Genomic DNA, 14,664 nt, shown 5'->3' with positions numbered 1-14,664 from the left:
TTCTGTTTCCTCATTTTCTTCTGGTCTTTCTAGCAGCTTGTGAGTGCATTGTGATGCTCTGGTATGGGTAAAGAGTATCTTTCAATTATGTCTTCATTACGCTTGATGATTTTTCCAGTTTACAAAGCCCTCTTTATTTTGTTGAGTGCCAGGAACCTTATGTCTGTCCTAAATCCTCATCACAACTTGAGTCTCTGGGAGAGAGGAGGCATTAGGCTTGGCTGGGGACTCTGTTGCTGTGTTTCTGACCACAGGACCCTTGTCTCTCTCTCCTGTCAGCCTTGGCCCCTCAGTTACAGGTTTGGCCCAATACCCACATGTCTCCCAGTACAGCCTGTCCAAGGATGCCCCTTATGACAGGTATCTCCCCGAAGGCAAGCTGCTCACGGCCAAGGTCCTAAGGTAGGTGTTCTTCTCTCTTTCTCACCTCTTTCTCTGGGAACGCTGGGTGGAGATGGAGAGGTGAACTGTAAACATAATGGCTTAGGCAGTGCTAAGTAACGATGAATGAGCTCCCTTTGTGTGGAGCCTTCTACCTCAGCTCCTAAAGGCAATTGTGGAGACTTTCCTCTGCACAGGCACCCGTCTTTGGGGATGGAGGAAGGGATAACACAGCTGCCCTCTGTATTTTTCTACCAAGCAATTGTGCAAATCATTCCTGAGATTACTGCACAGATTCCAAGGCAGGTGGGGGCAGGCCCAGAAACGGTGGGCTCCTCGCTATGACCATTGTGCTCCTTATGCTGTCCCCATGGTCCGCTCGTCTGGTCTCCCTGTCATAGCCTGAACCGCCGGGAGAACCTGGTAGAGCTGTCAATCCCCGCCGACGACACTGGAAAGCCAGACGTGTTTTCTGCCTCCCTGGGACTGCCACTTCCGAAGCAAGAGGGGAGGGAAACAGAGGCAGAGGAGAGAGACCACAAAGGAGAAGAAGAGAAGGAGGAGAGGAAGAATCAGAAACAGAAAGAGAAGAGGATTGGGAAGGGTCAGGAGGGGGCACAGCTGCCCAGCAAGGAGAAGAAGGAGCCCCGGAAGCCCCAGGCGAAGAAGCTGGGCAAGCGGCCGCGCCCGGAGTCTGGCAGTGAGCAGGTAGGGCCCTCGGGGAGGATGGCCTCCTTCACAGGAAAAGGAGAGCCTTCCAGAATCCGCCCGGCAGCCGCTTTGCCTCAGCCTCACGGACAGAGAGAGGCTGAGTTTGCCTGGGGAGAGGGTACCGCCCGGGGCCGCAGAGGGCGCTCAGGGCGAGAAGAAGCCAGGCTCAGCGTCGTCCCCGCCTGTCATGGCAGGAAAGCGGGAACAAGAGGCAGAGGAGAACTGCCCCGTCCAAGGAGGACGACAGCGGTGTGGAAGTGTACTACCGGGAGGGAGAAGAGGAGGTGGAGGAGACGGGTGTGCGGCCCCAGGTGAGTGGCGCTGGATGTGGGGGAAGGGCCGCCCCAGGAGGGAGTCCCTGCTCCCCTGCCTGAGGGCTGGGCCGTCCTCAGCACCACCCTCCTGTCTTCATTTTCTGTAAAATGGGAGGAGGTGGGGCGCCTGGTTTCCTCAGCTGGTCATCAGCTCCTGAGAACAGGGCTGCTGCTTCACCTGCGGAGTGGGCTGTGAAAGTCCATTCTAGTCGATGTTTATTAGCTGGAGCGGAATTGAATTGGGGGGGGCTGGGGGGACGGGCAAAGGAAAGGAGGCTTGTCCGTCTGAGCCTGTGTCCTGCTCTGAGAAATGAGGACAGCGCTACTGGGACTGAGGGCAGGTGTGGAAGGGCTTCCCAGACTTCAGGTGTCGCATCCCTGCCACCCTCGGAACATCTGTCATACCTCTGTCCTAGCTCTACTGCTGTTGTATGCCTGAACGTTTATATGTGTTTGCCTATGTAGCTTTTTAAAAATATTACTTAAATCTACTTATTTACAAAGGAAGCTTTCATGTCACTCCTAAAAGTGTCCCCAGTGCACCGGGGCCTAGCCTGGCGGTGGGAGGAGAGAAAAGGTCTCTGGGCACCGTGGGAGTCCCTGCTCCTCCGGGTGGAAAGGGGCTGCAGAACAGGGGCAGCCTGGGCTCAGTGCTTTTTTCACATGCGCCTGTGATCCTCCAGGAGAAGCAGACCAGGCCGGCAGAAGCACCCCGGCTGCAGCTGTCTTCCGGCTTCGCTTGGGATGTGGAGCTGGACAGTCTGACCCCGGCCTTGCCACCTCGCGAAGAGAGCTCTGACAGCGAGGAGGACGAGAAGCCAGAGCAGGCCACGGTGCTGTATTTTGCAGGGCTTCGTCCTTTCTGCAGGGACCCTTGGCGCCCATCTTCCGTGCTCTGTCCTACCCTGGGTGTCTCTTCCGAGGGGTGGGGCCGTCTCAGGCTGGGAGTATTTGCGGAGCTCGGGGGCTGCCCTGCCAGCTCCTGACTTCCACCACAGACTTCCCCGGGGCTGAGGGGCAGATTGCTCACTTGGTGTTCTGCCTTCCACAGCAGAAGAAGAAAAGCAGGAAGGAAAGGGAGCTGGAGAAGCAGAAGGCAGAGAAAGAGCTGTCCCGCATCGAGGAGGCGCTGATGGACCCCCGGCGGCAGCCGGAGTCGGCAGATGACTTCGACCGGCTCCTGCTGAGCTCCCCCAGCAGCTCCATCCTGTGGCTGCAGTACATGGCCTTCCACCTGCAGGCCACGGAGATCGAGAAGGCCCGGGCCGTGGCCGAGAGGGCGCTCAAGACCATCTCCTTCAGGTCTCGGCTGCGCCCTCCTGCCTTGGGGCCCTGTCTTTCTCCAGGGGGCGCTGCGTCTCCTCGGCAGGCTGGCGGCAGCTTGGGTGGCTGCCACCGGGCGCCCGTGGGTTCACGGGCTTTCTCTCAGAGATGTGCCGTCTGTGAAATAGATCTGCTCATTTATATTTTATAGTCCTCTTCGCCGAGATAGCTAAGGGTAACATTTACACGAGGCATGGGCCCTCAGGTAGGTGCCCCACTCGGAGCAGAAGTACAGGAGGGAAAACGCTCTCCACATACCTGGGCGAAAACGATGTCGGGGACCATGTTCCAGGCAGAGGGTAGAGTGGGTTTCCCAAAGGCTAGTGAAGAGGGATGGCGCTCCTTTGCATCATTCTCTTAGTTTGGGGGGAGATTCAGACCACAGATGCCTTCCAGTCCAGACCTCAGGCCGGTTTGAGATTTGGTAGGTTTCCTTCCCAGGAGTGGAGGCAGAAACCAGGGGAGCCCCAGACCCCACAGCCATGGGGTCGGAGTTCCTGCTTCTGTGTGAGCTGCAGTGGGGACAGGGCCTCTCGGGGCCTGCACTTGGGGGTGGGAACTGAGGACGTGGGTGGAGCCTGGGGAGGAGGATGTAGTTCCGGTCCCCCGATGGCAGTGGGGGGCTCATTTGGCCAAGATGATGGAGCTCACGTGCTGACTGCTTTCCCTCCAGAGAGGAGCAGGAGAAGCTGAACGTGTGGGTGGCCCTGCTGAACCTAGAAAACATGTATGGCTCCCATGGGTCACTGACCAAGGTCTTCGAGCGGGCCGTGCAGTACAACGAGCCTCTCAAGGTCTTTCTCCATCTGGCTGACATCTACACTAAGTCAGAGAAATTCCAGGTAGGAGTCTGGGCCAGGTGGCCGGCTGCCAGGGGGACCTCAGCCACTTAGAAACGAGCTCCTGGGAGTCCCAGAGGCAGCAGGGAAGTCTCGGAGGAGAACAGCCGCATCTGGACCCAGTCCTGCCCCAGGCTTGCTCACCTTCCAGGTGGGAGAAGTCGTTTCCCCCGCCTCCGCTTTGGGAATGTGGGGCCGGGATGAGGGAAGGGAAGGGACAGCAGACCCCGGGGTCTATCCCTTGGGATGCCGACGGGTGTCACCGACAGGAGGCGACATACCCCAGTAGCCCTTTTTCATCTCTCCTCCTCCCCCTCCTCATGCTCACGTTCTCTCTTCTAGTCTTAGGACCTCCTCACGGCACAGGCTTAGGAGGGAGACTCTCCATCATGCGCTCTCCTCATCCTGTGCGCCTGCCCTTTCCCCCCGCGTACCTGACATTGGGCCTGGATACTGATGGAGTCTGAGCCCAGGTCTAGCTTCCCACAAGTGTAGGTGCCTGTCTCTGCCGTTGCCCCCTCTGTCTTAATCACTCTCCTCAGCTTATGTCATCTTTCCCACAGGAAGCTGGTGAACTTTACAACCGGATGCTGAAACGTTTCAGGCAGGAGAAAGCTGTCTGGATCAAATACGGCGCCTTTCTTCTGCGGAGGGGCCAGGCTGGGGCCAGTCACCGCGTGATGCAGCGAGCCCTCGAGTGCCTGCCTAAGAAAGAGCGTGAGTGCTTGTTCCCACCCACGGGCCCAGTTCCAGGGTGCAGTAGGCTGTCTCCCATCTGGGCAGAGGGCCGGGGGTCTCCTCATCCGAGGGCTGGTGTTAGGACAGCCTTGTGGAGCGTACGTGGCTCTCTCTCTCTTGATCGTATGCTCATGAACATAGCTCGTGTTGCATTTTAAATTCTAAACTCCGAAGACAGAGGAACAGAAAGGAATTAGCACTAATTCTTTTCCTCTGCGTGCCCCACGGCCTACCTCTCATCCCCCGATTCCCCCTTCTCAGTCCGGAGAGTAGGATGTCTGCTGTTGGGAGTCATAGATCAGTGCCCATCTGTGTATTCGGCCCTAAACCCGCCCCACTGTCCCTCTTGTCGTCACCTAGGTCTTAGGACCCAAGAGCAGGGAATCAGGCATCAGACTCTGTCCCTGTAGGGTAGTGTGTTTTGATGAGGGCATCTGTCTGCTTTCTATGTCTGAGTTGTCCTCTCCCTGCAGACGTGGATGTGATTGCCAAGTTTGCGCAGCTTGAGTTCCAGCTGGGGGATGCGGAGCGCGCCAAAGCCATTTTCGAGAACACGCTGAGCACCTACCCAAAGCGCACGGATGTCTGGTCGGTCTACATCGACATGCTCATCAAGCGCGGCAGCCAGAAGGAAGTCCGGTGAGAGGGGAGGACAGGCTGAGGCCTAATTGCCTGCTGGGGGGTTGGGAACGTTGGCCACTTGGAGGCGTTTTAGCCCCCCAGCAGCTCCCGGAACCCCAGTTCTCTTACTCTGTCTGGAAAAACGGCTTTGACGTGACACGTCCTATGACATTCACGTTTCCAGTTTCTTTTCTGCCTCAGCGGCTAGCCTCTGGTCTGGCTGGAACCTTGGGTGGGAGGTAGGCTAGCCCCAGGCCTGGGAATCGGGAGACTTGGGTTTTCCTCATAATTAATGCTGAGCCTGGCTCTCGTGGTAGAGAGTGTTCACAGGCATGATCTCACTGATAACCGCCAGCATCCCCCCAAGGCAGGGAGGATTAGAGACCGGTGGTGGACTTCAGTCCAGAAAGAACTGATGCCTCACCCAAGCCCATCAGTGAGTTTTAAGCAGAGCTTTCCTCACAGAGCCACACCTCATTGCCTGTCCCCATCCCATTAGCTTTGTCCAGATTCACTGTGTGACTTCAGACCAGTAAGTCCTTTAACATCTCTGTTCCTCTGGAAAATGAGGGTGGTGTTCTCCCTCTCCACAGACGTGATGGGAGTTTATAAAGGGAATAAAAATAAAGGTAGAAGCGATAGTGCTGGATAACAGAGGGCCTGGCTCCAGAGCCTTAGAGCAAGTGGGTGAAGGCTAGCTAGGAATCGTGTGGCCGGGGACCAAGAGGCAGACACTGGCTGCTCTCCCTCCCAGGGACATCTTTGAGCGTGTCATTCACCTGAGCCTGGCCCCCAAGCGAATGAAGTTCTTCTTCAAGCGCTACCTGGACTACGAGAAGCAACACGGCACCGAGAAGGACGTGCAGGCGGTAAAGGCGAAGGCCCTGGAATACGTGGAGGCTAAGAGCTCCATGTGGGAGGACTAGTGGCCAGCTGGCTCCGAGGGCACTGGTGGCAGTGGGCCAGCCGGGCCGACCCTCAGGCGCCTGGGCAGTTGAGAAACTGTGTTGCCTGAGGACTCTGTTTAAGTGTTGCTTTTTCTGCAGCATCCCTGGGGTAATCCTGTCAAGATAAAAAAGGATTTAAGATTTCTCATAATTCCTTTTTGCTTGTTTTAGGAACCAATTTGTTTCATCTTTTTCCTTTTCTGGGGCTGCTCAGTGGTGGCAGGCAGTAGGCTCCTGGGCTCCCAGAAAAGCTGAGTCTCTCCTTCATGGGAGGTCCCCGGGGAGCAGGAATGGAGGGCCGACCCCCAGGGACGCTGTGGTCAGGATCCCACTTTGGCCCTGGCCAGGCTCTTGGTCCGGCTAGTGGGGGTCAGCAGGGTCTGGGAAGCGCGTTGCTCTCCTAGATCGCAGAGCCTCTGGGCATTCCCTCAGCCTCAGCTCAGCTAGTGCCTCGTGCCCCTTTGTGGAGGCTGTGAGGCTGGGACGTAGATACACATGCTGTGTGGCTTTGGGAGAGCTGCACAGTTTCTCTGGCTCCCTGTAGCTCCCCTGAGGAGAGCTTGCTGGGCGGAGGGCCTTGACTGACTTGCTGGTCCTTGAGTCCTGAGGGAGAAGGGGACATGACGGGCCCGCTATACCCCCACCTCCCTGTAAAGTTCCCAGAAAGACTGTCTCTCCTTCTGCTTGATAAGTAATAATCCTGTATGTTCTAGAGTTCCTCGAGGCCAAAACACACCCAGCTAGTTGTTGAAGCCAGTTCATTTTTGGCTTGGTCTTAGGGGAATTAAAGTTTTCTTGGGCAGAGCTTTAAATGTCCTAAGAGCTGGAGAGCTTTTCCATGGGAAGTGACTGAGTCATATGCCAAAAAGCAGGACAGGGACAAGGGAGAGAGCATCAGAGATTTTAGAGGTGGTGGAGGGGCTCAGGCAGGGGCATGGGAGGGAGGCAGAGCAGGGCTTGGCCTTGTTCTTGGTCACTAGCTCTAGGTTACGAGAGCTAGGCTGCCCTACTGAGTGCAAGGGCAGGATCTGCTGACTCGTGAAATTTTAGCCGAGCTTCCCTCTGAGAAGGGCCGGGTTCCATCTGTTTCCCAGATCAAATCAGAAAACTGAACCCAGTTAAGACGTCGTCAATCCCAGGGCCTTCCTGCGTGTGGGAACACCTGGCTCTCCCTGTGCCCCAGCCTTCCCTTCCATCCATTTCAGTCTTGCCCAGAGTCTCTGTCCTCTTCCCTCCCCAGGAATGGGATTTGGGCCTGTCCCCATGACCTCCAGCCTGCTGCGGTATGGCCCATCCAATCGTGCAGACACCAAGCTAGTCCTTTATACTAAGAAAAACTTTATATCAAAAATTTATAGAAAATAAAGCTAGAGGCGTACATTGGGGGCTGCTTCCCAGGTGAGCAGCACCGGGCCAGGTGTCCATATACAGTTACACACAGTGTTCCGCACAAGGAGCCTGCTGGTGAGTTTCATTGTCACCTGGCTCTGCTGTCCAGGGCTTCACAGACCGGTGGGACTGGGTCCTACCACTCAAAGGTCATCCACATCGTAGTTAATTAAGGACCAGTTCTGGGAAAGGGTCTTTTCTCCAAAGCTGTTGACCATGTGGCTGGTGGCAACAGGAGAAGGAATTTCTTCAGGTCTGAGAGCCTTCCTGCTGGAGCTGACCACGTTGTCTACTAGCTCTCACATCTGTTCCCCAGTTTTACTTTGTGTTACTTTTTCCTGGCCTGTTTCCCCCAAAAGCTATGGTAAAAAAAAAAAAAAAATCCCCTCTGGGGAATTCTCTAGCAGTCAGGTAGTTGGGACTCCGTGCTTTCACTGCCGAGGGTGCAGGTTCAGTCCCTGGTTGGGGAACTAAGATCCCACAAGTGCCCCACCGCCCCCCCCCCCAAAAAATTCCCCTCTGATGCTGATGTGAACAGGCCATGGGGTTCTGTTTGGGACCAAGTCGTGTCATTGGCAAAGAGTGTGGGAACAGGACCCTTAGGAGGCGAGCAGGACCATCTCTGTGTTGTCTTGGGCTGCGCCGTTGCCCACCAGACCCTGGGCCCACTTGTGCAGGCGGCTGTAGAGTGGAAGGCCCTGGTTCTCGCGGTACAGATAGACGCCGGTGATGGCGTTCCACTGTGGCCGTGGCTGTGTGCCTTCCACTGGGAACTTGGCAACCAGCTGCTCGTCATCCTCGTTGAGTGCCACGAAGCCGAAGAAGCGGCGCACGTTGTTGGCAGCCAGCACCCGCGAGTGCACCTCGGCCGTGCGCTGGAAGAGCTGGTCCTCGTTGGCCCGGTACTGCGCCCAGTAGGCCTCCTGGCGGTAGCTGAGCGGTGAGCAGTAGTGCTTGAGGCACTTGGTCAGGAACACCAGGATGGCCACCACACCGATGAGCAGCCACCCGAAGAGCTGGCCAGAGAAGGGGCGGGTTGAGGGCAGGCACGGAGGAGCTGTCTGGACCGCCAGCGCCCCCGTAAGAAGTAGCGGGAGCTGGTCAGAGCGTGTGGGCTGGGCTGAACCTGACGTCACAACCCCCTGAGAACTGGTTCTGTCACCTGCCTGGCCGCAGATTCTGCTCCCCTAAGGGTGGCAGGCCCTTCTGACTGTAATTCCTCCTCTTTGCCCTCACTCCCTTGAGCTCACGCCGTCTCTGTACTTAGACTTAGCCTCCTGCAATTTCAGCTGCCATTCCTGCAGCCCCAAGGGCCTCCTCCACATCATCTGAGCCCACCAAAATCCAGCTCAATCTGCCAGGCTCAGCCCAGATACCACTTCCGGGAAGCCGTCAAAAATCCCTTCTGGGAGCAATTTTGCCTTCCCTGAGTCCTCATGGCCTGGTTCCTCTTATCATCATTCTCTGCCTTGTTTTGAAATTACCCATGTGCTTGTCTCGCTTGGCTGTGAGCCTGTTGAGGGCTAGGACAGTCAAGGTCGTCTTTGTTTCCCCATTTAAGCCTGTACAGAGAGCTGTGGGCATTTGAGCATCATCAAATACATTTTATTTCTCTCTGTCTACCACGTTCCATCTCCTTTGGTGCTGTCTCCAGCCCTGCTCCTACTTGTGTTTCTTCTGTACCCAAGAGGAGCCCTTTAGAAAATCTTTGCTCTTTCCTATCTCGCCCTCACGCCCTGCTTCTCTTAAGTGAATACTTCAGCTGTTTTTCTGCTTCTGCCCAGGTCTCTGCCCTTGCCCTCTCTCCCTGACCAACTCAGCTCCTTCAGAACTAAACCAAGGCTGAGGCTAGGTTCAGGGCGGCAGCTGCTGCCTCCCGACTGGACACCCTTTCCTGTCTCAAGGGATTCGCCTCCTGTCAGCAATGCCTGAGGCTGACTCAGTGCTGGACAGGGGCCTTTCCTGGGATAGGAACATGCTCATCCCTTGAGCCAGCCACACTCCACTATCAGCTCACGGTCGACAGCAAATATTTCGTAAGATGGCAGGGGTTTGTGCTCAGTCTGGCTGGAGCAAAGGGCTTAATCTGTGACTGGGATCAAGGCTTGGTCTGAGCAAGAAGAACATTCCTTTAATGTTTAAAACTCTCTTATTGGGGATGGCATTCACCCTTGCCCCGCCAAGCGCTGACCCATAGTTACCCAACTCTGATGCCCAACGCTGATAATCTAGTGACTTCCTGGAGAGCTCAGCCCCTGAGGACTGACTCCAGCGTTAATACTGGGTCATCCCAGCACCTCCCCACCAGCCACCGCGTAGGAGAGAAAGAAGAGGAGCTTCCCTTGGCACAGGCTCACCTGGGACTCGTACTTGAGCCTGCGGCTGACCTCCTCCCGGAAACCTGACAGGCGGGCAGGGCCCTCCCGACACGGGAACGTGGCCAGGATTTCTGTGGCCTGGGCCAGTGGGAAACTCTCTTCCCCAGCTGTGAGCGAAGAGGGGTCCACAAATTCGCTGAGAGCACAGATGTAGGCCTCACCGCGCAGCAGAGAGATGACAGACCAGGTGATGGGGGCCACGGCTGCGCGGCCCACGATGGAGCTTAGAAGGAGGAAGTTGGGGGCAGCCGAGCAGTTCTTGGTCCTCCGGTACTGGCACTCGGCAACCAGGTTCCAGGTATGGTTGTTGAGGATGACGCCAATGAGGAAGAGCACCAGGGCGGGCACACCGATGGCTGTCAGCCCGTACAGGTAGTTCCGGGCTGGTGAGCAAGGGCAGTGGAACGCCACCACACTGAACAGCTCCTGGCTGCCCACCGTGCCCAGTGCCACCAGCCCGTTGAAAATCATCACATCCTTGCTCTTGAAGAAGAGTGATAGGAAGCGGAAGTTCTCTGCGATCAGGGCTGCCATGGTGACGGGTCAGCTGGGGGACCGACGGCAAGGGTGGAGGCAGGAGGAGACTGGGACGGTGGCTCCTGGTGGGGCTAGGAAAGCGCACAGGCTACAGGCCCCTGAAGGCAGGGCACAATCTTGCCATTTGATCCCCTGCAGTGGCTGGCCTGGTGCTTCCTGTGGGACTGTAGATGACTGATCAGTATTGGCCTCTAAAAACAGGGACCGAGGGAATCTTGCATAGTCAGGCTGGGAAAGGAAGGAGACTCGGGGAGCCCCGGGGCCTGGGTGGAATGAGAATAGCCACTGTTCACTGAGCTCTTACTATGTCGGGCGCGTTACATCCCTCATTGCCCATCGTCAAGATCCTGCTCTGAGCTCTGATATCCCAGTGCACGTAGGGAAGGTGGAGGCTTCCTTGGGGTGAGTGCTTATCGGGCTCACATATGAATGGCAGAGCTGAGACTCAGGCTCAGCTCTATCTGCCTCAGACACTTAGGTTCTCGTCATCACCACAAGCTTCCTTTGATGTGGGGACTAGGACTGGCCCTGTGGCATTGGGGACTGTGGGCTGTTGACTGCCTTTCCCTTTGGGATTCCAGGTACTGCTAATGTGCTGGGGGACCTAGGACTATTTGGAGGGTGTGTCCTCAAGGTGTCTAGCCCATGGGTATAAAAGCCAGAGTAGGTGTCCTGGTGGATAAGGGACTTGGACTTGCCCCTGTGATATGGGGGGGTGGGGGGTGGAGGAAGGGGCCTCCAGTCAGTGGTGAGCCTGGTGCAGCATCCCTGGAGTTCACAAGAACCTTCTCATTTTGGAGACCTCAGGCTCTGGACTGGTTTAGGAGATCCTGGCTCTCAACATACTTCATGACCTTTCTCTGGACCTCAGTGTCCTCATCTGTGAAAAGAGGGTAAGTCATTCTGGTCCTTGCTCTCCTCTCAGGAATGCTGGAGGAAAATGAAAGGGAATAAACAGTGCCTGATAGTCGCCCTGTATATGAAACCCTCCGTCTCACCCTGTCCAGTCCTGAGGGTGCCTCCCAGAAGTGAGGCAGATGGGGGATGACTGTCCTTCTGGCAAAGATCAGGAGGCTAAGGCCTCAGGAGGATAAAGTGCGCTGCTCAAAGCTATTCAAGTATGGAGGTGCCTGGGCAGGACTTCTGAGCGTGACCTAAGGAGGCCTGGGAAGTGGACGAGGGTGAGTCAAGCTAAGGGAGCCCTCTACTTTCCTGGTTTCCTACTGACACTGCTCTGTGCCCATCCGCAAGAGCCTTGGCAGACCTCCCCTTCCCCACCCGTTACCCTTTCCTTATCCGGCAGCTCTGTTCCACCGAGGTCCCTAGGCCTGGGGACCGCCCAGCCGGCCAGCAACAGGAAGCCTTGATGAAGGCTAAGGCTTGGCCATACCCACCACCCTCTCTCTCTGGCCAGCAGATGCGCTGGCAGCCTGCCAGGAAGTGGCCATGGCCTCGGGCTCCAGCCGTGTTCTGCCCCAACTCCCTTCCCAGGCTCCACCCACACAGGCCGGGGTGTGGCCCATGTTCTTCTCTCCATCCGGGGAGTGAAAAACAAAAGTCCTCAGGCCAGAGGCAGCTGGGGAGTGGAGGGACGGAGCAAACAAAGGTGGGGAGACCTGCCCATATTTCCTTCTATGCCTCCTCTCTAGACCACCACCCCTCCTAATCACTGCCAAGGCGGCCAGACGGGCTGGTACAGAGCTGGGTGGCCACTGAGGAGCCCAGATGGGCTGGTTTCCAGGAGGAGGAGGAGACCTGACTTCCCTAACTCACTGCCTGGGGGCCCAGGGGCTCCAGCCTAACTCCTCGGGAAAGAGTTTGTGATATTGCTGGGGATGAACGGGTTAAAGGCAGCCCCGTCTCCCTCTTTCTTCTCCCCTCTTGGCTTCAGGGCTCCTAATATGCTCCCCTGGGTTCAGAAACCACCCAAAGTGGGGTACAAGATGCCTGAACACTGGTGGGTGGTGAGCAGAGGAGGGAACAGGCTATCTTCTGAGACTACTGCCCGTGGCCCCCAGGCCCGGGATGGGACCTCCACCAGCAACAGTCAGGACAGGAAACAGGTGGCTGGGGACTGGGGTCCTCAGCGAGGGGCCTGGCTCCCCTGGACAATCCCTCTGGGCAGCCTCTGAGTGGCCCTGCCATGTTCCCCTTCCTTACCTGAGGTCCGCTGCGGGCACCGGTGGCCTTGGCCTCCACGGAGCTGGGCAAGTGGGGTGAGGACATTGGAGCTCCTGGGCATGGGCCAGCCCGCCCCCTCGGCGGGCTCCCTCCTGCTTTGCTTCTGCTCCGGAGAGACGAGCAGGGCCTGGGGCTTGTGGTGTCTTCAGAAAAGTTTAACTCCAGGAAAGAGGCAGAACCCGTAAGATGGATGGTTCGCGCCAGCCAGTGGAAAAACAGCCTCCGGGCGGGCGCCAGGCAGTATGGGGGTGGGGTGGGGAGGGCGGCGCGGGGGAGGAGAGGAAGTGGAGGGGACTGCGGCGGCTCGCCTGCCTTCTGAGGCTCCACGCCAGTGGGACCAGTTCCAGGCCAGGAAGGGGGCCTCAGCCAGATCTGGCCCGGGCCTGCCCTCCAGGCCGGTTTCGGGAGCACCCCCACCGATAGAAGCTGGCAGAACCGAGTCCCAAGCAGGGTTAGGGGAGAGGTGCCACCAGACTGGCGCTGCCTCCTAGCGGGGTGCGCAAAGCCAGGGGCACCCTCGCCTGTCCTGGCCCTTCTCCCTCAGAGCCGTCCTGCCCCTCTCTGAGCAAACCCTCCCCCTGCCGGCTCTTCTGTCTGTACTTCAGCTAGCTCCCCAGGTCCTGCTTCAAATCAGGAGCACTGATGAGAAAATTCTGGACTCTAGGGATTTTCTAAGGCCCTGTGGGTAGAGCTCTGACTGGTAGGTGGAAATTACGAGGAGGCAGGTTTCTCAAGGAAGCCCTTTGTAACAATCAGAGCCGCCCAGCCTGTCCCAGAAAGTGGTCATGAGCTCCCCGTCTGTGGGAGTATGCAAGCTGAGGCTGAAAAGCCATGGGTCAGGAATGCTGAAAGGGAGAGCCCTGTCCAAGGACAGTCTAGATGGCCCCCAGTATCAAGGGAGAGACCCCCCAACCTCCCCCAGACCCCTGTCTGCTCTGCACTGCTTGTGGTTCTGGGAACATGGAACTGCTGAGTGACATGCTGGCCTCCCTGAGCTGGGCTTGTTCACATGCAGGAATGAAGAGAAAAGGACCAGTGTTTATTTTTTCACATCCTACCATGTGCCAAAGTTCCCAATTCTTCCTCAAAAGTCATCCTTTAACCTCACTATAACCCTAAAAAGCAGGTCTTTGTAACATCCGTCTTATAGACAGACAACTGGGGGTCAGAGGGATTGGGTAACTACAGGTCCTACAGCCCTAGTATTTGAACCCAGGTCTGTCTGACCCAAAGCTTTACTCTTTCCTTCATATTTTGTACCTCCCAATACCTCTGGGCTGGCTTTTCCCACTGGAGCCCACCACCCCGCAGCTGCCAACACACGCCTGGTCTTTACTCATCTGAGTCTTCCCCTAGAGCAAGTCCCATCTCCTGGAGGAGCCCTCCAGCCCACCTTGGCTTCCAGGTCTCGCCCTCTTCCCAAATAAAGGGAGGGAGACTGGGTCTCAGAAGTGGGACTAGAGGGAAGGATGCTTAAGGAAGAATGGAAATTATTAACACAATGTTACAGGGATCAAGATCAAAATGAATTCTTAGATGAGTGGGACTTAGTCTCAAAGATGTCTGGGGGGTGGGGGGAGGCAAGAAGCTCATCTTCTCGGCCCTCAGCTTCCCCCTCGACAAAGGTAACTCCAGTTCCTTACGTCCCCTCCCCCTACGTCCAGGGGGAGGAGGAGGATAAGACCTCAGGTTTGGAAATTGATACACACATTATCCGCCAGAAACTGAGTGCCTACCACGAGCCATGCACTTTACACACCTCACCTATTTAATGCTCACACAAGCCCATGAAGTAGGTGCCTCATCCCCACTGTACAGATGAGGAAACTGAGGCACAGAAAAATGAAGAAACTGACCCAAGGGACACGGTTTGTAAGTGGTGGATCCAGCATTTGACCCAGTTCTCTCTCACTCTGGAGTCTGTGCTGTTTCCGCCCTAGGCAGCTCCGCTCCCACCCCTCCACCCTCATCCCCACCTCAGGGCGGAGCCTCTCAGCACTTTAGACCCCCCTCCACGGGGGGGTGGGGTTAGTCTCTGAGAAAATGGGAAGGCATCAGCTTCTTCTTCTAAATGCTCAAGCTCTGGGGATGGTCTGATTTCTGATGTGAGGGGTGTGTCAGGGCAGTCTCCAAGGACATCTCCATGGGATGTGCTATGGTCTGAATGTGTCCCCCCAAATTCATATGTTGAATCTTGCCCCCCAAAGGTGATGGTATCAGGGAGTGGGGCCTTTGAGGTGCTTAAGGCATGGGATTGATGCCTTATAAAAGAGGCTCCAGAGAGCCCCCTAGCCCCTTCTGCCGC

General features: G+C 56.7%; 2 protein-coding genes across 7 annotated transcripts in view; one reads left to right on the top strand and one right to left on the bottom strand.

Moving 5' to 3' along the window:
• The window catches only part of PDCD11 (programmed cell death 11), a 42,607-nt gene extending 35,881 nt beyond the window's left edge, over positions 1–6,726 (top strand). For 2 of the 3 annotated variants that reach the window (XM_069541509.1, XM_060034136.1), the window contains exons 28-36: positions 280–402; positions 783–1,089; positions 1,287–1,403; positions 2,090–2,239; positions 2,458–2,708; positions 3,403–3,571; positions 4,132–4,285; positions 4,780–4,945; positions 5,682–6,726. In XM_069541509.1, the coding sequence (XP_069397610.1) occupies positions 280–402; positions 783–1,089; positions 1,287–1,403; positions 2,090–2,239; positions 2,458–2,708; positions 3,403–3,571; positions 4,132–4,285; positions 4,780–4,945; positions 5,682–5,853 (1,609 nt within the window). In that variant the 3' untranslated portion in view covers positions 5,854–6,726. The remainder of the gene's footprint in view (positions 1–279; positions 403–782; positions 1,090–1,286; positions 1,404–2,089; positions 2,240–2,457; positions 2,709–3,402; positions 3,572–4,131; positions 4,286–4,779; positions 4,946–5,681) is intronic. The other variant, XM_069541508.1, reaches the window with a different exon arrangement.
• Positions 6,727–7,192: 466 nt separating this feature from the next.
• CALHM2 (calcium homeostasis modulator family member 2) lies at positions 7,193–12,508 on the bottom strand. Of its 4 annotated transcripts, XM_060034140.1 has the most exons (4): positions 12,339–12,508; positions 11,025–11,108; positions 9,621–10,334; positions 7,193–8,279 (listed from the first exon to the last, which is right to left on the bottom strand). In XM_060034140.1, the coding sequence occupies exons 3-4, from the start codon at positions 10,173–10,175 to the stop codon at positions 7,863–7,865; spliced, it is 972 nt and encodes a 323-aa protein (XP_059890123.1). In that variant the 5' UTR covers positions 10,176–10,334; positions 11,025–11,108; positions 12,339–12,508; the 3' UTR covers positions 7,193–7,862. The 4 variants fall into 4 exon arrangements, with proteins under 4 accessions (XP_059890123.1, XP_059890122.1, XP_059890121.1 ...); XM_060034139.1 differs by having other exon boundaries at positions 9,621–11,058; XM_060034138.1 differs by lacking the exon at positions 11,025–11,108 and having other exon boundaries at positions 9,621–10,342.
• Positions 12,509–14,664: the final 2,156 nt, after the last annotated feature.

Source organism: Delphinus delphis, chromosome 16 (genome assembly GCF_949987515.2).
Source record: "Delphinus delphis chromosome 16, mDelDel1.2, whole genome shotgun sequence".
NCBI classification, from domain to species: domain Eukaryota; kingdom Metazoa; phylum Chordata; class Mammalia; order Artiodactyla; family Delphinidae; genus Delphinus; species Delphinus delphis.
This window is presented reverse-complemented; position numbering and strand designations above follow the sequence as displayed.

What these genes read in the sequence shown, in the direction of transcription:
- CALHM2 (XM_060034140.1), bottom strand. Translation starts at nt 10,175, where the DNA reads ATGGCAGCCCTGATCGCAGAGAACTTCCGCTTCCTATCACTCTTCTTC. An exon ending in GGCTCAAGTACGAGTCCCAG is followed by an intron (nt 8,280 to 9,620) that starts GTGAGCCTGTGC and finishes TTCTCTGGCCAG; the next exon opens with CTCTTCGGGTGGCTGCTCAT.